General features: G+C 40.9%; 1 protein-coding gene across 1 annotated transcript in view; it reads left to right on the top strand.

The window, feature by feature from the left end:
* The window catches only part of ADAMTS2 (ADAM metallopeptidase with thrombospondin type 1 motif 2), a 192260-nt gene that overhangs the window by 68996 nt on the left and 100527 nt on the right, over positions 1-22737 (top strand). Inside the window, exon 3 of the mRNA XM_042790311.1 lies at positions 3191-3350. Coding sequence (XP_042646245.1) covers positions 3191-3350 — 160 coding nt within the window. The remainder of the gene's footprint in view (positions 1-3190; positions 3351-22737) is intronic.

Genomic DNA, 22737 nt, shown 5'->3' with positions numbered 1-22737 from the left:
GTTGAGTTGATGTCTAAAAGCAATCTCCTGTTCATGGTGGCTTTTTGAGGGTGTTCTGAGTAGTATCAGAAAGAATGCATTAGGCAATTCATCTTGAGCTTTTCATGTTCAGAGCACTTGGCAAAAAAATAAGAAATCAGCCATTGTAATTATCCTGCAAGACTGTTATGCTGGTTCAGAGGTGGAGAAATGGAAGTAAAGAGGTTAAATGTCTTGCTTAAAGCAGCAAGGAAGTGTGTGGTGGAGACATTCAGGAGCCCCGCATATTTCTTAATGAATCATTTATAACTGTGTGTGTATTATTAGGCAGATGGCTTGAACTTTGGATTGCTGTAGGGACTCTGCCTTGCCATCTAAATGAATTTTCTTCTTAAAGTCTTAAACAGTAATTTTTTTCTTACTTTATTTCATGAGAATGTTGGCTAAATCAAAGACTGTGTAGGATATACAATATATAAAAATATATAATTCTTTTACAGTTCAAACACCCAGTAACTCTTTCCTAATAATTCTGACCAAAAATAATTGATGTGTCTTTCAGGACTAAAGGAAAAGAGAAATTCAAGTGTAAGAGAGAAAGTTATTTTAGTCCAAGATTAAAATGAGAAAAGAAATATTCAGCTGTGTTTGAAGCTTAAATTCCTTCCTTTCTACACTCCAGCAGAATTAGGGAGGATACTGCCATGGAGATTGACAGAGTGGTGTTGTGTCTATCCGAGAAGCAGAGTGTGAAATAAGAGCACCTGATGGATGACCTGCTATTTGGCAGTATTCAGTGCCACAGGAATCCCCCTGCACACAAAGGACCAGCACCAGGCATAATGATCCGCAGGAAGCATCAGCATCTGACCGCTGGTTTTATGTCTTGGGAACCAGCATTCAAATATTTCTTTTGTTCGGTGTTACAGTCTGTCCCAGCGTGTTGCCTTCATCCTCTTGGAGGGAATCTTCATTCTGACCATGTTTGCTCTTCCAAAAGGCCACTTTGCCCTGGAAGCTAAAGGTCACCTGTAAAAGTTGTTTTTCTGTCTCATCAGTTCAACTGCTGATTGTAGAAGTTCCCTATCTGTTCATTTTCTTAGAGGATCTAAATTCCTCCAAATTCCCATCAGTATCTCCTACTGCATACAGTGTACAGCAGCCTTTCCCCCATGATCCTGAAGTATGGTCTGCATTTTAAACTAAGATCTGGCATTAGCTGATTAATTAGTAGTAGGTTTAGTAAATCCAGAAATACGTATGAACATGTGTGCAACCATGCAGCTTGCTTGCAAGAAGCAAAATCACATTTGTTTCATGTGGCAGTCAAGCTCTCTGTGTATTTCTCAGGGGCATATGCATCGTACTTTGTGCGGCTGAGCATTCAAATGCTTGCTCCTTCTTGATCTTTAGTTGTGCATTTCTCATAAAAAGGTTTCAGAATTTTTGGATATAATATTTAATATCCAGAAGATGTCTGTATATACAATTAAAATATACATTAAAAGGAGAATAACATCAATTCTGAATTTTTCATGTATTCCTCTTTATAGTAAAAGATCAGTTGCTGTCTCTCTGAGTTCAGCACTTATTTTTTTGGTTGTCTTAGCTTCCTTGAGCTGCTGAGCCTGTCTCACCTTTTTTTGTGTCTGATGTAGAATCTAAATTAGATAAGAAGAAACAGGACAGGATTTCAAATTCAGTTTCCTCTATACAGGCAGGATGGCATCGGTTTAAATTGCTTCGATATAATTTTGCTTCTTTAGTCCTTCCCCTTCAATCTGTTTTTGTATACATTTTATATATGAAATCTGGGACTGGAAATCTTGCCTAATATAAGTTAAGACATGACAAATGAACCTGACATTTTTCCAAGGAGGGAACCAAAGAACATACTGTATTTATAGCAGTAGGAATATAGTTTGCTGCTTGTAGAAGAAAAATATGCGATGTACGAGAACTTTAGTGCTGGGATATAAGTGTTTAGATGACACTTGTTTCAAGTGAGGATACTGGGTTGAAAGGAGCCAAACTGGTTTTCCTGGAAGCTTGAGGTGGGGCTTCACCCAGCAGAGGAGTTAGGTTTCCAGAAACTCAGATACCAAGGTGAGGTGTGGCAGAGTGTTGAGATGTTCCCCTGTGCCCAATCTGAAAGTGCAGTGACTCCAGGGTCATCAGTGGGCAGAGTGGGAGAGAGCATGAAGATTGGATCTGGGGATTCTCAATAATAATCTAAACAATTTCTTTCACATTAATAGTAAGACTTTCTGTTTACAATCTAAGAGTTCATTAGTTTAAATTCTGAAACACAGATGTGCAAACATATGCAGAAAAAAACAATTCAAGCCAACCATCTCTGCAAGCCAGCTACTGGCTGCTGTGACCTTCTGCAACAGGGCAAGACTGCGAGAGGATACAAATGCAGGTGATCCAGGTGCCCAAGTTGTTTCATCTGCATGAAGATGATGGAAAGACTTTTTCTTTTTAAAGTTTTCAGCCCTTATGAGGGTTTCCTCTGAACATAGTGGGAATTTCTTGGGTGATGTTCCTTTGAGATGCTCTGTACAAGTGCAAATTTCTCTTTTTCATACCAGGGTATCTGGTCCAGTCTGAGTAAGTTGTTATTTCTTAGAAATGCTTTTTTAAAACTACTTGTGACTAATTCTTGAAAGAGTATTTTGTCACCTGAATCCTTTGTGTCAAGGGAGAAATAATCACAAAACTTAGTTGCCTGCATATAAGATGTAGTACTTTTCCATCTTGCTTCTGAACAAAAAGGCTGACTGTTTCCTGACTGTTGCACTGCACATCAGGACCAGCTAATCGTGCTGAAGTGATCCTTTATTTAGCAGAGGTAGTAAACACTGGGGTGGTCTGAGCCTGACAGATAGCTAAGGTCATAAAAACTTCCATTGTAGCTGGTTTCTAGTGGGCTGTGTATTTCCTAGGCAGATTCTTAGACCTGTACTTCACTCGTGGTTTGAGGAGAAGTCCTTTTGGTTCAGGGTTGTATCTTTTGTCCTTTCTTGTCAAGTTGGGGAAACGATGCTTTGTTTTGCTCTAATAAAGAATTCACCTGGTTTCCACTCTGCATCGTAATTGCTCTCTAGAGAGCACTAAAGTGTGCTTAAGCATATTGTAACTGTTTACTCACGTTGTCTGCTGTATGTGCAGTAACACAAAATGTTCGATCTCTGCCCTGTTGCTGCAGGCTGGCATGATTCGCACGGACAAGGACGAGTTCTTCATTGAACCTCTGGAGAAGGGGGCCCAGGAGGAGGAGGAGGGAGGAGGCAGAATGCACGTGGTCTATCGCAGAGCAGCTGCCAAGAAGCAGCTTCCTACTGAGAATGCGGATACCCTGTATAAAGGTAAGGCAGAGATGTTAATGCCAGCTGATGTATGAAGTGTAGGTGAAGGCATGTAGCCAATGTGATCGCCTATCTGGCTTTTTTTATCCTTGAAAATTGAAATGCATTCTGCCTCTGTGGCTGAAAAGGTAGGGAAGGAGTCGAACGTTTTACTTGAGTAAACAATCATTGTAGCAGCCAAAATCATATCCAGGATGGTGGAACTGTGTATGCTTTAAAGAGTCTCCTTGGCGATGGAGATAGCTAGCATAAAGTTGTGTGTCCCACAGAGTCCCTGTGTCAGAGCAGAAGGAGGGGACGGTGGGTGAAGCAGCAGTGCAGGGGTGCCTGTCCCTGCTGGCGCTCGGTAGCAGTGCTGGCTTTGCAAAGGCTCTGTTGGAAGGCTGCAGGAAGGTCTCCAAGGCTGACCTGGTACGTGGGCTTCTCCTTGATGGTATCTTCTGTGGGATGGATTTAATCCCAACAGGGAAATAATGGTATTTTCAAATGTGAACACAAACTTTCTTGATTTATTTCTTTGTTTCCAAGTGTGGAATTTAACATATTAAATACGTGACAGACAGTGATGGAATAACAGGAGCTAAACATAAACCCCTGTTCTATGCCGTATTTTCTATTTCTCTGGTAACTGCTTGGGTGTTGCACATTTTTTTCTGGGGAAGTAAGGGATACAAATCTGGTAAGTGGATGTTTTGACAGCAGATGTTAACACTGAGATTAACTGGGTCATTTGAATAGAAACAAAAAAATAGCTACATTTTTGTTCCAAATGTGTGTACCAAACTGCAGAGTTATTTGCCACTCATACCCTAGTATTATCCTATTTCAGTATAATAGATTTTCAAGTATATTGCAGTGTGTTAGATTGTCCTTTGTAGAAATCTTCCCAGTGATCCTCATCCCTCTATTGTGCCTTAATAATTTTCAAAAGATATCTTACATATAGAAAGCCCCAACAGGTAGTCACAGAGATGAGGCACTGAAATTAGGGCCAAGTGAACAGTATAAATTTCTCAGTGTTCAAGTTGGAACAGGAATTAAAAAAGAAAGCAAGCAATAGCATTCAGCTAACTTTTTTCTTCCACTTTGGCCATCAAAATGACCCATGATTTTTTGTACTGATGCAGTACTGTGTTAGGCTCTTCTTGTTGCCTTTGTACTCGTTCTGGAGCAGAGCTAGAGGTGCAAGAGTCTGAGTGCCACAATTTCAGAATCACAGGATGGAAGTTCCTCTGTTAGGGGTTTATAAAATTATTGCAGTGTTGGAAGATATCAGGCAGTCACTGTGTTTCCTCTTAAACAAAAGAGACTTGATTTTATTCACACCTTATGGCAGTATTTTTGTTTTTGGATGGTAAATATTTCTCAGGAGTAGGAGTCTGGTACACAGAAAACGGTAAATTGTAGATCAGCTCCAGTTATTGGCATGCGATACCTGCTAGTGGAAGGCTCTGACAGCAGTATCTGAAAACACCTCGCTGAAATGCAGCACTGTGCTGCGTGGTTGCTTGTGCGCTGCCCACCGTGACTGGCAGCAAAGCTACATGTGGTGTGTGATGCTACCAGACTTCTGCGCCTGTCACCTCGCCCGCGCTGTGCGCTCGCCTAAGGACTGACCTTTGTAGGCTCTGGTACAAAGGCGCAAAGTATTAACAGCCATCAGCTAGCACTGTGGGATTAAAAAGCAAAAGCGAGGCTGGACTCGTGCAGGCCAGGCTGAGACGTAGCACTGACCATGTCTGGAACAGCAGGTGTCAGTGATAAGTAGGGATACTTGTGATTTTTTTTTTTCATATTTCAGATTTTAAAATAAGGAAAAAAATGCGAAGAGTAGTAATCTTCCCTTCCATCCACCATATTTTGATTTGTAAGATTGGTTAAAGATTAGTTTTTATTTTGGAAGAAGCTCCATTATAATGTACAGGGTTTATTTTCCATGAAATTCTCTTTGCTTTTAACAAAGGGAGTGAACGGCTGCTCCAAAACTTGTCTGTTCTCCTCTACTTTTTATTAAATCTGGCTTCCCACCTATGATTTGCTCTAGGCAACAGGCATGGAAAGGACATGCTTTCAAAAATTGTAATTTCATTTTCCAGTTTGTCTTTTTCCAGAATGCATCTAGTTTTGGGTAACAAACGTCAAAATATTTAGTGACTGGGCGTTGATAAGCACGCTGTGCTGCGTGTTTCCATAGCACTCTAAATTAATCAATGGGCTTATTTAGGAAATACTTAGTGGGGCACTTTCAGCATGCTGTATCTATTTAAAAAAAAAAAAAAGAGGTTAACCAAGAGCACTCCCCTTCTTCCACCATCCCTGGAGACAACTGCATTGTTGCCAAGTCCCATAAATTTCCATGTGATGAATTGTAACACTTGGACTATTTTTAAAAGTCCAGCCTCCAGGAATCTTATGAATATGTGATGACTTTTTTTTTTCTTCCCCTAGGTGAGCTTCTGGCTCTTTTAACTGTTAATAAAAACTTTGTAGTTTCTGATTGTGTAACTATTTTAAAGTAATGTGTAACACAAAGTATATAGCATTCTATAATTTTTAAGACAACATCTTTCAAAATCCCATGATATGTTAATTTAATCCCATGATTTGGGAGGAGATTATGAGTCATGTTTTTTGAATGTTTGGGTTTGGATAGATAGATACAAATTCCTTATAAATATTCCTATCTCTGGCACTCTTTTCACAAGAAATAGGGACAAGCTGTTTTCTCTCCAGTGAAACAGGAGTTGAAGGAATTGAAACCTCCATGAACTTGGAGTTGGGTGGGTCAGTCATCATTTCAAGGATTTGGGATTTATGCTGGGCCTGTCATGGCGTGAGGGCTTTGGGATTTACTTCCACAGTTGGAGGGTCTGTTAGGATGCTGCTGCTAGGGAAATCTCTCCAGGTTCTCCCTTGATGAAGTGGGGCTGGGCTTGTGGAGCAGAAGATCTCAGCTGGGCACAGAGGACCTCCTGCAGTGCAGGGCATGGGGCTGTGCAGTGCTAGGGGGGCTCTTCACGCCTCCCATCTCCATGCAGAAGGTCTTCATGCCCAATGTGCTGCCTGAGCAGATGGTCTTGTTTAGTCATTTGAGACTTTGGGGGGCAAACTTACTCTAATTTTTGTAATTTTTGTAATTAATCTATACAGCGATGTAGGGCATCACCAACAGAGATAAAGGAGTCATTATCCCACTCTACTCAGCACTTGTCAGGCCACACCTGGAATTATGTGTTCAGTTTTGGTCCCTGCTATACAAAAAAGCTGTGGACAAGCTGGAGGGGGTCCGGAGAAGGGCCACAAAGATGATCAAGGGACTGGGAAGCCTGCCATGTGAGGAAAGGTTGAGAGAATTGGATATGTTCAGCCTGGAAAAGAGGAGGCTTAGGGGAGACCTTATCACCATTTTCCAGTATTTAAAGGTTGGCTACAAAGAAGATGGAGGCTCCTTTTTACAAGGAGTCACATGGAAAAGATGAGGGGTAATGGGTGCAAGTTACTGCTGGGGATATTCTGGTTGGACACAAGAGGAAAATTTTTCACAATGAGGACAATCAGCCACTGGAATAATCTCCCCAGGGAAGTGGTGGATTCCCCTACATTGGACACTTAAGATTCAGCTGGACAGGGCATGGGGACGTCTTGTCTAGACCATGCTTTTGCCAAGAAAGATTGGACCAGATGATCCTTGAGGTGTGTTCCAACCTGGGATTCTGTGAAATGCAGTTCTTCTGGATGGTGGTTTCTTGGAGATCTCAGTACCCCAATTCAATGTTTATGCCTCCATGGCTGCCCAGGCAGAGAGCTCCATCATGGAGCTGCAGGACAGCAGGAGAGAGGCCCCTGAAGCTGATGGGCATCTGCTCTTCCCCAAAAGACAACTGGACTAATGGAAGATTCATCAACTGGTTGTGAGGGTGGATTCATGCATAAAGAAAAAGAAGTTGCATTATCTCAGCTGTGGAATCAAATTCTAGGTTGTGCTAACACGTACAGTGAGGTGGACCTGACAGCAGGGTTTTTCTAGCACTTTCCACACACTATTATCTATTTTATTATTGTAAGGGAAATTTTGAAATTGAGATTTTATTCAGTCTGTTTGAAAAATATGCACAAACAAAAACACAACCTCCTAAGCCTGGAGAGATCAAGGTACGCATCAATTTTTATGAAGGCTCTGCTAATGTGCTGGGTTTTAAGAAGTGGAATGTGCTGGGAGTGAACAGATGTGAAACGAGTGGCAGAGCTCTAGTCGGGTTTCAGACTGTACCAGGTTTGCTTCTACGTTTATGTAAAATGCTATCAGAATATTGGGAAAAGTAGATACTTGTTTTGGCGGCCTGAATCATTGTGTTTTGATGGGTTTAGGATTATCTGGTGTTTGTGAGAATCACAGAGTAAAGGGTGTAATATTTCTACCTGGTTTTCCCCTCTCAAACAATACTATTTGTTAATATACTGGAAAAATGTAAGCATCGAATTTTAGACAAGTAATAATCTGCAGCAGAGTAGTATTGTGAAAACCTGTGTGAGCTCACTACAAATTAGGATAATTGTTTTGGAAAGAGAAATATTTTCATGTAGTGGTTGATGTATTGCAGGTATGGTGGGAATAAACCCTATTTTTTCTGGCAACTGCTTTTACTACTTGCATGCATATAATAATTTATCTTCCTCTAGATAAAAATAACAGCATGTTGAAAATATTTTAATATTTCCAGTTGAATTCCTTCTTACAAAGATGAGAAATGTTGCTTGACAGCAGTAAAACTTCCTACATGATAGAACTAGAATTATATAGGCAGGCTAGAGGAGGTTGTTTTTTTTTTTTTGAAACTGCTGGGTTTTTGCTTAAATGTTCTTTAGATGTTAAGTGAAGAGTTGGTAAGTATTTAATTAATGGTTATGGTGAGGTCTGGAAAACCAGCTTGATTTTTTGCCTCTAAAGACAATCTGATTATTAGACTTGTAAGCTTTAATATCACATTTCCCCAGCTAAATTACTGTGTCTGTTATGTTTATCAACTGAGAGGAAATGATTATACTAAAACTTCCTTAAGCGTTGCCTTTTCTCTCAAAATCATTGTCTAAATATGGTGCTCTGAGTTTTATTGTATTGCTTGACTGATGAGAAACAGAAACTCAGCTTTAGTTGACAGTTTTATTTACTGTGCAGATGAAAGATGACCTTAGCCAAGAACAGTTTATTACTGAGGAAGACAGCAAGGTAGCTCTCCAAATGTGCTTAAACCGGGCAGATTGTTGTTTCTTTCACTGGGTTTGGCCATTCCAAAGAATTTAATTAGCAATCTGACACAAGTCCTATCATGAATGTACTCTGGGCTGACAGGATGGACAGACTCACAGCCTAAGCTGGAGACTGGTGACCCCTTCCCATGGCAATCCTTGAGTTTGGTCTGACCTTCAGAGGGGTGCTGAAAGATATGATCATTTTGTGTGACCCTGTGATTTTGTATGACCCTGTTCTTGGGGCAAAAACCAGCCTTTTCTTTATGGTTTTTAAATTCTATCAGTGTTCCCTTTTTTTCATGTTAAGGGTGGCCAACATCCACCCAGCTGTAAATGCATATTAGTTGGGTAGAAGGACAGAAATAAGTTGCTGCTTCTACTCAATAGAGGCAACCAGCACCTTTCTGGGAGATACCCAAACCTCGTCGGAGCAGAGCTGCTCCTCAGTCCTGTTACTGACATCTCCTGCCCCTCTGTGATGCAAAAGGACAAAAGCCTTTCCTCCTCCTCACACTGAGGGGAGGGCTTGGGGGCCAATTCAGCAGGAGTGAAATCCATGTCAATTTAAGCTGAAACAACCAAACACTAGAAGTTGTTGAAAAAGATGAAAAAGTTAAAAAATATGATAAAGTTGTAACATCTCAGTTGCCAGAGCTTTGCAGGTTTTTAAATATGATATTTTGGAAGAAGACTCCTCTATCATAGTCCATCAAACTGTCAATGCCATTGATTTACTAATGTATTTAAATTACTTTTTAGAAACCAACGTGCATCTGGTGTATATTTTTTCTGGATTGCCTGAAACAACACTCAGATTGGCTGCAGGCTGGCTGGTTGCCATTCTAATTTACAGAAACTTTCCTGGTTACCTTTGCAGGGGAACAGTTTCTTCAGGAAACTGAAGTTTCTCCAAATTCAATCAATATTTCCTCTCAGTATGTACTCCTGCTGATTAATTACTGTTCCCTTATTTTGCAGTCAGTAAGGCACTGATGACAATATTTTTTGTCTCCTTCCTACATCATCTGTGCATGATAAATACATCTGTCTTTCTCTCCTGTCTTGGGTTTTCTCTGAATTTCACATTGCAGATTCATGGGGCTTTTCTGGGAAGAGAAAGATTGAGAATTCAGGTGCAAATCAACTTTTGAATAAGCAGCAAGGTTGTGCACTCATGGAAAAACCAAGTCTCCAGAGAGTGGTGTTAGGCTGTTGGATGTCACCCTTCCCAACCACAGGCACAGCTGATGAGGCAGTTCTTTGCTAGCAGAGGCAAATTAGACCCTTGAAGCAATTTTAATGTGAAACTTTAGGATAAATCTAAAGGTTTCTATTTTTGTAACAGTGCAATATAACATCTGTGATAATTAGGTGAAGGCTAACGACCAATGCTCTTTACGTGTGTTTGGTGTGAAATACAAGGAATAGCCTCTTTTTTCCAGTTGATGGAAATTTCTACCATAGACCTTCCTGGCAGGTGGCCTTAGCTGGACCACAGAAAGGTCTCAGGTAAAAATTCAACCCTTCCAGTGCTTGTGGGACAGTCAGTTTTCTTTTGCTTGGAAATAAAATTATTAGTAATTGAACTTTTTTTTTTTTTTTTTTTTTTTTAATACTAGTAATTTTGCTGTGTTTTTTCAGAGGGGAAAGGAAGCGTTTCTGTAACTAAAGATGTGTGGTGATGTGCATGCATATCAGGACCACACTAAAGCTGTGTGGGCTACTTTCACAGTGGGCTGCTTCGGATTTTTGAGTGCTTTGCAAAGTATATTGCATCTTCAAAGAATTTTTGCTTTTAATTAAGCATCTCCTTTTTCCAGATGCTTAAAACTGCTTTCAGAACGATTGCACGTTCATTAAATACTTTCTCATTATTATTGCTTCATGACATCAAGTCTGTAGTAACTACAGCACCGCTTTGTTTTACCAGTAACATAAATCCTCTTGTAGGGAAGTGAGAAGTGGTGGGGTGGCGTGTGGCGCAGGGGAGCGCCGTGCTGCACGGCGGTGCTGGCACCGGGAGCAGGGAGCTGCCGCACGGGCCGGCTCCGCCGCGGGTTCCTGGCGCTGAGCTGTCATCTCCCTCTCCCATGCACACCACAAAACTGCAGCCATTCCCGTAACAAACTGTCGCTAAACATGGAATATGGGAACACAATAATAGTATGTTAAGAAGCTCAGTCTTTACGTTTGTCCCTGCCTTTTTCATTAGGTAGTGTGAGATCCATGTAGACTTCAGGGAAACACTGAAGTGCATGCTTAAGTCAAATGGACTTGAGTGGGATTCAGGTATGTACATTAGGCTAAATTTTTGTTTTTTCCTGAATGGAGGTGGGTTCCTGTTTTGGTTCTAAAGCGAGTTACCAGAGCAAGTTACTTCCATTCCAATATGCATGAATTAAAGGTGAACAACTTAATTATTTGTGCTTATTTAAATATCACTGATTTGCATGTATGACTAGCTAATGTAAAAAACTTAATTTCATTCTCAACTGATTAGTTCATTTTAGCCTCTCTACTAAATTCAAGTATAATAAGGCTCTCCTAAGTGGCTGATGTGAACAGCTTACAGCTGGAGTTGAATATTACCAAGTGTTGCTAAATATAACAGAATTATAATAAAGCTGATATTGGTCTATAAAACAACAGTTTCCAGTTCTCATACAAATACTCCTGCAAAATTTTTGAGAAGCTTTGATGAAAGCACGGGGAAAGTGCTCATTTTATTTTTCATTCTTCTATCAATTCAGCACTAGAAGTGTGTGAAACTGAGCTTGATTAATCGTTTGTTTATATTTACATCTAGTTGACACTTGTTTGTTTACAGATATGTTTATAGAGACAAAACATTTTACAACAGATTTCATTAAGGTTCATTTTTGTTCTTCTTTATAATATCCATTGATCTCACAATCCTTAATGAATTTATCCTCTCAGTCTCCTGGGAGGAAAGAGAGAACCAAATATTTGCCTTTTGGACAAGAGAAACATAAACCTTGTTTTTACTGCAAGCTGATCCTGTTTCTTGCTGGTAAGAGCAGAGTTCATCAGAGCAGCAGTTCATAAGTCAAACCTTGCCTTCAGAGCCCATGCGAGGGCTTGCACGTGTCAGGGTGTGCAGCCGCCCACAGGCATGTGAGGAGTTTTTGCTTATGAAAATGTATGTGCACACCCACATGGTTTTTGCAATTCCACATTTACTGGTGATTTTTTCCGTGAAGTGTCATCCTATTGGGGTTTGTTTATTTACAAGCTGTGTTCATGTTGTCCAACCTGCTGAGAAAGACAGAGAATGGCAATGATCCAGCGGGCTCTGATATCTCTGCCAGGCACAAAGAGGGAGAAACTTGTTCACAGAAAGACCTTAATACTCTATCCTGACAAACTGGAAGTGTTCTGCAACCCATCTCTCCGTTTAGGAAGTGGATTCTGGAACTGAGAATTCAAAAATATGGGTAGCATGTAGTGTTTGCTGTTTTGTACCATGGGATTCAAACTCTGTGTTTAATAACAATATGCAAAATAGCATCTGGTATGCATCACTAAAATAAGCTTTAGTAGAAAACGCCGATAAACATTTTCTGTTTAAAATGTTTTCTGACTAAGAGAGGCATAAATCTTGTCTGCTGCCCATAATCATGATGATAAAATGGTTTGATCAGGCTAAAAGCTCCAGGCATCATCAAATGAAAGCAATGGGCAAGCCCAGAGTTGCAAGGAAGAAGGATATTCTTCAAATATCTGAATTTCTGTCATTTCTTACAACAGAAGAGCCACATGTGAGTCCTTGTGAAGTGGTCCAAGGATTAAAAATGTATTCCAGCTGGTCCTGACTGTTCTCAGCTGTGTGAAATCTGCTCCTCTGTGGCCAGTCCCTGAAGAAGTTTGTGTGCTGCTGGTATCCCAGTGCTGCCCCCGGTTGCAGAAGAGGCACCAGAAGGGCCACTGCATTTACAGCAGTGCGAGACCCAGCTGGAGAATGAGAAACAAATCGCTTGGTCTTTCTCTGCACAAATTTAATTCATGGTGGCTACTGCACACCAAGCACGTCCCTGTAAGCAAACACTGTGTTGCTCATGAGCTCAACGCCGGTTAAAGGGAGAGAACTTCAGTGCCTCAGAGCTGGTGCTGTGTAGACAGATTCATCATTGGGCACGCTCAAAGTGAAAGCCCAGGTAGCTAATGCCTGAGCTAAAGGGTGGTTTGCTTTAGCTGACTTTGTATATCATAAGTGATGATATAATGCATTTAAGCACTGTGTCACTCACTGTTCCCTTTTAAAAGCTGTTCTTTCTAGTGCCCTAAACCCATCTCCCCATATAGCCATGACTGCTTGTCCTGCTTCTCTCCCCTGTTGCAATCCCAGGTCCCACGCAGCTCAGAGAGATGCAGCAGTGCTGGGAGAGCTTAGTGCAGACAACTACTGCTTGCCACTACTACCTGCTGGGTGCTCAGGCCAGAGGGAGAGGATACAGAGCATTTCACCTGCCTTTTGTAGATAGGGTGAGAGTGGGATGCAGCTCTTTGGGCCTGATTCTTCCCCTGGTGTGTGCAGGTGCAATGATGAGCAGGGAGGCACATGCTTCTTTGATGCTTATGCTTTAGCAAAGCATGTGTTACGCTCGGCAGGAGGCTGGGGAGTACACCTGTAGTAGCCTGGTGGTTGGTATGAGTTAGGTGCCTGGTCTACAGAGCCTTGGTTTATAGCTAGAGCCTGTGTTGGGTAATACCTTTCTGTAGCCCTTTTGTAACTCTTGCTTATTTTATTTGTGGTCTCTGTGTTTTTAATTCCCTAAGCAATGCTTGGGGCTGCCTGGACTTTTTAGGTAAAAATAACTTTCACTTGAAAAGCAAGCAACAGCAGTGATAACGTTCATTTTGGCTAGTGCAAATCTCCTTTCCCCTGTGTTTTCTTGAAATTATAAAAGGTGAGAGGATCTTAGCCCAGGAAAAAAAAAAACAGTAAAATTTCTGATTTCAGTTGCTTTGAATCTGTACTTTGGTACAGTAGTGAATTAATTTATTCTTGAAAATTTGTGCTTTTCTATAGAGCAGAAACACGTTTTGAAACAGTGCGGTAAGTGGGATAAAACAGTAGCAGAAACTATGTTGCTACATCTAGGAGCACAAATTCTGATTTTTCTAAATGATCATGTTACAAATTTCTTATAATTATTTTCAAAATATTTCATCCCAAACTGCGTATGGCACAAAGTCCCATGTGCATGTTTGTTGGTAATAGTTTGAATTTAATTGTCTTTGCTTATTTGAATATAAACCTCAGGGGTTGTGTTACCTAACGTTTACATATTAGATTTAAAATGTTCTATCTGCAGGACTGACTTGGACCATGATGTGCTCTTAAGCCAAAGAATGATTATTTTGTTGATACAGAGATGCCTTCTTGGATTTGCACCATTTCTGTTAAAGGCCCACACGTGAGCAATAGCCACTAGCTGCTCACTGACTTTCCATCGCATCCCAGACGTGGTGTGATGCTCTTGCTTAGTTCAAGCCCTGCAGCACTGCCTGCACAGACCTGTATCCAGATTCTCCATTGCTGAAACTCTGCTGTCGTAATAAGAACAAGGGCATGGCTTGGTAATTAGTGTAAATTGATCTAACACTGCTAATGACAGACTAGTCCGGCTCTCTTGCAGGCTGCACAGTCCCTCTGCCAGCTGCTGCTACCTGAGCCGCGTTGCTGAGGGGGATGCAGTCGCCGGCTGGAGGTTATTGGATGGTCCAGCAACGCCAAGGCTGGTAACTGGATCATCATGTTGCTTCTTCCCTCAATGCCCGTGGAGGCCCTGCTCTCCGCTGGCTGCATGCCTCGAAGGAGACCCTCACAGAGTGGCAGCTGGTTCCGTTGTCCACTTGTCCCATCCCCATGCAAAGGGTGAAGTCTCTTACAGACCAAGAGGTTTCTCTTTTACTATGTGATGTTTCACGGCTCTTGGAACTGCAGTGTTTGTTAATGGGTTAAATACCATGTACTTTTATTGTTCAGCAGGTTCTTTGATTAAAGGCCCGGTATGCATCTTTGCTCTTTTATCTGTGAGTTTTTGTGCAGTCACATACTTGTTCCAGCTCTCTGTGTGTGCTTGGACCATCTGGCACATCTCGCCTGCCCATCAATGTGTAGTGCTTTCAAGGGGAAAAATTACTAATCACAATCTGGATAGCGAGGAGGTTAGGGATTGGTTTTATTTCAGCTCCAGAGCTGACAGTTCCACAGGTATGTACCTCTTCAGAGAAGGTTTCTCAGCAGCCTTTTGCACTACTGCTTGATGGGTGTGTGAGGAAAGGCAGCCAGAAGTCCCGAAGGACCAGTGGCAGGGAGGAGTTGGGAGCAGCGGTCCTTGGCGGCTCAGCCTCCCCAGGCTCTCGCTGCTGGCCCGCTCGGAGGCTGCCGTGCTGCAGGAGCCTCGCGGTGCTAAGGATCGCTTTCTTTAGCACTGCTGGGCTTCAGGCAGTTGTCCTTGGAACAAAATTCACTCCCCTGGGCTTTGCTCCATTTTGCAAGCTTTGGCCACTACAGACTGTCAATTTTAAGAGACATGGATATTTTTTAATTTTTATTTTTTGCTGGTAACCCCAATATTTTAACATTGCTTCAACAATCGTAGCTTTTTAAAAATTGGAGCGACTATTTATAGAACGTTTGAGGAAGGAGTCTTTTACCAAAGAACGAGTCGCACATAAGACATGCTCAGTCCTAAAAGTACCCTGTTAAGAAAAGTGTAATAGTGGTTTCTGTGAACTGCCACCTGTGGGAGTTTTTTAAACTTATAATCTTGTCAGATATCTGTGCACTTTGTGACCATGTCTGTTTGCCTGTCAAGGAGATCTTTTTTCCCGTTGTACATGTGGAGGCATATTACAGTTGCTGAAGGTGCTTGCTGACTGTGAATGGTGAGAGACGCTGAGAAATGTTTTATGCCTGAAGCAACTACCTCTAAAATGGTCATCCCTGCACCTCTCTTCAAAAACCACCCCGCACACTTAGGGAAGTCAACAGAGAAAGTTTGCCTTAGTGGTGTAGAGATTTTTTTTCTTTGTTTTTAACTCTTAAAGAAATATGAATCATTTTTCATGAAGTATATTCGGAATAAATTGGCAGCATGGTTTAAGTGATGTGGTGTTTTGAGTGGGCCTTTGGATGTGGGAAGCGGTGACATTTTGGAAACGTCATTCTTCTGTAGGTCAGCAAAGCCAGGTCATTTCATGGGAAAGCATCTGATATGGCTGGTAGCGACAGTAACTAAATAGTGACATGAGGAATTGCTCTTGACTGACTATTAATATATATGAAATTAATAGGCACTGAAAATTGCATCTTAGGAGCTGTGTTTTGTATTGCTGAGTGGGCAGCAATCCTGGTTGTCTAATTGAACCTCACTATATCACAGTGTTCAGAGTTCATTCATCCTGCTGCGTTTCTTTCTTTCTAGGGTTTTCCTTTTTTAGAGAGCCACTGTTATTTATAGTAATGAACGTATCACAGTCATTCATATGTTTCTCGCTGTGGAATGGGGCAGAAGTTTGGTCCCACTTTACATCTCAGTGCTTTTGTACCCATTTATTCATGTTGAAGCTGGGTGTGCCAAACCCTAGATATCTGGGGCTAGAATATATTTATTCAGTAGCTTTTAAAGCAGATTTTTTTCAATACATCAAAAAATGGATTTCATGGGGATTGAGGAATCAGTTCTTTTAGGGATCTGAACTTAAAATGATGTATTGTGTAAAGCCATAGATAAAATCTGGGTTTGAATCCTTGTTCACAAGCTCACTGGCCATTCTTCCAGCCAGTTCAACTTTCCTTTTTCCCAGTCCCTCCTAGGAAAATGCTGACTAAAGAGCAGGCTGAAAATCATACATTTTAACTTTTATATTCTACTTGCAAGCTGAAGTATTTTTTGCTTTTTCTTTAAGCATAGGCTCTGGAGACTTGTTAAACTATGAAATAGCTAGAAAAAGGCAGCCCAGAGGCTTTAGCTAGGGGTATTAAATGTCCTAGGCAGCCCTAAAATGCTGCTCAATCTCCAGCATAAAAAGTAACAAAGGGGGAAAATCTGATTTTGAATCATTGTAAGATGACTTGTATATAATTTCTAAATTTCCAGGTATTTTTCTTGGATATCCCAATTACATGCGTGCAGAGAAACAGATGATATTGACATTTCCATGGCAACCCATTGTAGCATTTCAGATACTGACCTGCAGGTCATAAATTACCGACGCAGAATTTTTTTGAGGACTGGCAAAATCTATTAGTCGTCTGCAGAGTGTATGGGCAACAGCATAGCAACAAAATTCAGATAAGAAAGCACAGGCTTCAGAATAAAGTCTGGTCTGACAGTTAAGTGAAAGTTTTGTTTAATACTCTACTGACAGTGAGTACCATCAAGTGACAGCCCTGAGGGGTTAGTTTCTGCCATTTTTTGGCTGTGGATCTTGTTTCTATTTGTGGCTGGATGTGCAATAGAGATAGAATGATTTTAAAAATTTGTAGCAACTCCTATTATGCTTTTATGAGAGGTGCTAACAGATTTCAGGAGAGCCTCACCTGGCTGCCTTCATGCTCCTGTTATGCTGGCTGTTGGCAACGATGTTGGGATGTGGGCGGGAAGGGCACATGGCCTGAATTTGTTAAGCCTTAGGTCTGTGTGGAGGTGTTTACTGGTCCATAATAACTGATTGCCTGCTGTCCCATTTGGGACCCTCTTATCAGGTGTCCTGAAGAGAATTAAATGGTCTTCTGTGTTGCTGAAACCCTGGTGGAAAGCACAGGCAAAGGGCAGAGCGTTCCTTGCAAGAAAACTGATATGTCTGAGCTCTGAAGATTTGCAGCAGATAAGATTGATTGCACTAGTAGGATTTACAGTCCTTATGGGTCTCAGGTCAGACAACTGGAAAGCCTGATTGTCTCTGAAGTGATGGTGGGGGCATTTCCTAGAATCTCTGGCAGAAAGAATCCCTTCGCTAACAGGCCCCATATCTTCCCTAAGATTATTTCTTTTCAATTTTTAAAAGTTTTTTAAAGGAGAGCTCAGAGTCTTTGCAGCATGAGATGGAACTGTACTCCCACCAAATAAACTACAGTGTCTTTCACAATCCCTGTAGGCACTGCATGTTATGTGATAGCTAGTTCTCACAGACCTTATATGCATATATTTTCTGGGAACTGCCTTTGTAATAATAAATTACTGGTTTGGCAAATGGATAGGGTTCAACCAAGCCATGCACTTGATTCCACTCACACTGATTTTAGTGGAAAAGTTCCCAGCGAGTTTAGTGGGGGAAGACCCGGTGCAAGGCTGTGTGAAACTGAGTGGCTGAATTTCCCTGAATTGTGAAGTGTCTTTGTCTGCTTCTGTTTTGATTAATTTTGTACCTTCTGGATTTCGTGATTTACTTTGAGATTCATTTGAACACATTGAAACTAATCTGTGTAACTTGAGGTTATATTAAGAATTGAGCATTAAGAGTGTGAGCTGTGTATTCCTAATGATGAAGTGTAGGTATGGATGTGATGGAGTGGACCCAGGTGTTCCTAATGAAGCCATACCACACGGTTCTTTGTTCTCTGGCACCCCTTGTATGTCTGTCAGAGACAGCAACATCTTTCATTGTTTGTGAAAAATTATCAGAGCCCCTTGGAAAATATTTTTTACTGTTTTTCAACTGTAGTGCTTGCATAGACTGTGTGCTTTTATGTGCTATGTTACAGTTGCAACAGATGTGCTTTCACCACTTAGCACACAGGCTTGTGACAATGTCATACACATTCACATAATTTTCTCAAAATTCAGGCAGTCTTTTTCTGCTTTCAGCAGCTTGGCCACTATGAGATGATTTCTTTTTTCTCCCCACTTATGCTTTGTCGATACCCTTCCTCATGTCAAGAAACACATCATTAGTTTCAACCAGTTCAAGCAATTTGTCACTAATGAATCTGATAAGAAGCTTGCAGTTCATAAGCAACCAAGTTATACGTCTTGGGATTTCAGTGCAAGATGTTCCTTTTTCTTTTTAATGAGTGCAGTCTTTCTTCCTATCACCTGGTCAGGTACGCCTCCCTGCAGTGTTTGTTACAGATGCATTCAGAGCTGGGATGTAATTTTGTTAAAGTTCTGTCAGTAATAATTGTGCCTCCATTCCTTCTGGTGCTTTCTGATTAAATAATTTTCTGAATTTTCTTTGTACAGCCTTCTTTTGGGATATGCACTTATGTGCTTAATCTCATTATTCCATTCATACTTTGTTTTTAATGCAATTTGCAGGATATACATTATTCATTCCTTTCCTATAGACCATTCCAAAACCTGTTGCTTTTGTGTTCGTATAGCAGTACCTTCTTCTCATCCCTCTGCTCCAATTTTCTGAAAACTGCTCAAATGTTTTCAATAATTGATTGAATTAGCATTGGGCTGTTCTTCTGTATTTTTATTCAGTTCACCAAAACTATTTCAACTCTACAATGTAACTGTAAGAAGTCTAAAATTTTTACTCCTTAGTTCTGTTGTTACTGGTTTGTTCTTCAGGTCTTCTCTTTTTGTCTCATCCATCTGAGCCATTTAATTTTTTTTTTTTTTGTTTTAACAACAGTTAAGTGGTCTAATTTATGTATCTAGGTGATGTTCTTGGTGAGTTCCACTTTTCTCAGATACGCTAGTATCTTTCAGCCTTCTCATCTGCATTTTTTCCAAGGAACCAGTTGATAACCCCTCAATATTTTGATCGCTGTGTACTGAGATGTCATGTTGCACAAGGCCTTTGCTGCTATCATTTTATTTTCTTCCAACTGATAGTGAAATTGTTGGAAGAATTTGATATCATTGTGTTAGCAGTTAGGAGAATTTCTCATTCATGGGTACATTTGGCTTGAAACATGAACCAAAAGGCAATCCCTGCTCCCCAAATACTAAAATACCCATTAAACCTAAGCAAAGCACCTCTCAGTTCCGTTATAGCTGAAAAGGATAGAAACACACTTCCCTGTGCAATAACTCCTAAAAGTGTCTTGCAGTATTGGTCTCTCCCCATTCTTGCAGAAGTCACTGTCGTGTGCAAATACCTTTCTCACTTCCTTTATAATATAAATAGTTCAAGTTTTTCAAAACAAGTTTCAAGTTCTTTAGATACTCAGGAGAAATTGCTGTCTTCAGCCTCTATAGAAAGGTTCTCAAGAAGGTAATTTTACTGAATTACCTTCTCTCTGAAGGCAGAGTCAATAAGGCACCTACACACTTTGAAGCTCCTGGCCTGACCTCTGTGTGCCTGTTAGCTGCTCTCTTCTTGTTTCTCCCCCTTAGGCTTCACTTCATTTCACTTTTTGCTGGTAAAAACTGCAAAGGGATTAACAGGATGTTTCAGAAATGTTGCCAAGAGCTCAGGGTGAATTTCTTTCCCTTGGAAGACAGGGGGCTGCTGTGCAAACCCAGGATGGGATCTGCTCTCCATTTGCAGAGGGGTCTAAAGACACATGCTACTGCTGCAGGTGCTTTCATTGCTCAGTGCTGTTGCCCTTTGCCAGGAGAAAACTTTCCTGCTTATAGACACATAGTGCCCTGTCCCTGGCGGGTGAGGGGCTCTGCTGGCTCCTGGGCAGACTGGATGAGGGCAGCAGCACAACTCACCTTACTCCTGGGGAAGAGCAGCTCTAGTGCACGCTCAGTGCACGATGGTTCCCTGCCAGGATGATTGGTAGGCAAGGTGGAACGGCACGTAGCAGAGTGAGGAAGCGAAGAAGGAGTGCCATTTAGTGTCTGGTTGTAGAGAGAACTGTATGCTTGCAATATGTTTTGCCTTCTGCTGGCAGTCCTGGTGTGAAAAGCAGCATAGCTTAATTAAGCAGTGTCAAAAAACTCAATTCTTCCAATCTGCTTTCCAATCTGAAGTGTTGTTCTTTGCTGATTTAGCTGTATCTTGCAAGAAGTATATATCCTTATGGCTAAATGATCAAGTTTCATGAAGAATTTCAGTGTCACCTGATTTTTGATGCATTTTATATAGGACTTGGACAAATCTGTTAGGCCCTCTGGATCATAATTCTGTCCAGGATTTTCCAAACAGGGCTCTATGTGTGCTTGGACCAGAGTGAATCTGCAGTGTCCGATTTGTGTGGGACTTAATATGCAAGGCGTGTGGGACTTGGTGTGCGTGTCCTGCACCACTGGCCCACCCACACACTGTAAACCCAGTACATACCAGTTGCATCCTGCTTGCTGCATGTGCTTGGGAAATTTTAGAGCATGCTCTGCACATGTGAGACAGTGCTAGAGGACATCTCAAGTTTACTGGGTACGTGTGTGGCTTGCTTGTTCTGGTACATTGCAGCTGCACTAGATTTATTGCACTTATGGAGTTGGTTATCTCATGACCAGTGCTCTTCCATGGAGTAGTCGTCGAAAACATCAGTAGCTTGGTCAAACATCTGGACATCTAGAAGTGTGAGACAAACAGCCAGTGTTCTCTAATTCCACCTGGGCAAAATTTTTGAGAAGATAAAGAGAAGAAGTAGGAGGAAACCTGGATGAACAAATTAACGTTGAAACCTTAGTCTCAAGGATCTGCTGTTCTCAAGAGCTTTGTTAGGATTGTGTTTGATAAGAATCAAGTTTCAGTGGTTTTTGGATTGTGTTGTTGAACAAGACAAAGCTTTCTTTGCTAAACTAAAACTGAAGAATACAAATGACACTTGTTATTGGGTAAAGATTTTTTTTTCTTACTAGAACCATCTTCCCCTGAAATATGAAAGATCCTTTCCAAATGCAAAAGTTATGCAAACATGTCTGAATATAGAAGTGAAACTGGAAAGCAGTGGGTTTCTTTTGCCAGTTTTGCAGGAGGCCACCCACAAAGGTATATCTTCTTTTTTTCCTGTTTCTGGTTTTGTGTGTTTTTTGTTTTTTTTTTTTTTTTTTTCTCCCCTTCTGGAAAAATACAATAAATTTTGGCCAAATTCAGAGCCTGTTTTGATTTTATAACCATTCTTATCAAAGCAGGAATGAAATGTAGTTTGAATTTTCCAAGCAATATATAATTAGCTGAAGGGAAAAAAAAATAGAATTAAGTTGAAAATTTGGTGCAAAAGATTTATCACCAAGACTCTGAGTTTTTGATCAGGCTGGTACTTACCAGCCTTTTTCTACATGAGCGTGGAGAAGCGTTCAGTCATACTGTTTGGTTGAAGGCATTTTCCTTGCTATTAGTTGGTTTTGGCTGTATTTTTCTCCTAGCTTTGAGTGTTTGATAATGGTTTGCCGAATTAAAATGGAAGTCCTGTTTTGACTTGACATTTCCAATCTGTTTCTTGACTGTTGATATTCTCAAATTTTACTTGTCTTGAGAGGCTGTTACTTTCCATTCTACATACTCACTCCCTCTGACCAAATGGGCAGGAAATGCACTTAATTTCTGTGCAACCTCAAGAAATGCAGGATTTACCATGGAGGGATGCTTTGCAATGGTTACAAATGATTCTTCTCTCTTAGCATCTGTCTCTCTGCCTCACACCGCTCTGCGTACCATCTGATTTTTCAGTGTAAGCAAAACTGTAGAAATGTAGTTAGGATGTGAGATTTTTATCGTTCTCTATGATTCAGAAGCCACATACTCCAGATCTTTGAGGTCACTTGTATAGCAGTATCAGTATCCTCTGTCTACTATGGAAATAATCTCTTTGGTCCTTGGGTGCACCCCAAGCCCGTGTACTGCCACTCCCCCCTGTGCACTGTTCAGACTTATTTAAAAGAATTCCAGAGAAAGAAATTAAACAGTTTGCACTTGGAGCCTACATTGTAGTCTAAATGACCTCACTGCTTAAAAATGTTTTCTTGGGTCGAGGTTTAATAATTTTGCATAATCTATCCTTTGTAGCTAACCTTCCCCCACTTTCTTCTTAAAAAAAACCCTTCCCTTCCATGTGCCAATGTTTTCTAGACACATAATCTGTTATCAGGTTGTCTCAGCCATCTTTCAATCAAGATGTACTTTTTAGTTCCTGTAGCTGATTATTTTTTTTTCTTCATCTTTATGTAAATACAAAAATCGTACTAATGTAACCTCCTGTAGTTAAAATGATGCAACCTCAGTTCTGTCGTTGTGTAACTTAGTTCTGTGGGAAGAC

The sequence above is a fragment of the Tyto alba genome, unplaced genomic scaffold (assembly GCF_018691265.1).
Source record: "Tyto alba isolate M040663 unplaced genomic scaffold, T.alba_DEE_v4.0 Super-Scaffold_17, whole genome shotgun sequence".
Taxonomy (NCBI): domain Eukaryota; kingdom Metazoa; phylum Chordata; class Aves; order Strigiformes; family Tytonidae; genus Tyto; species Tyto alba.
This window is presented reverse-complemented; position numbering and strand designations above follow the sequence as displayed.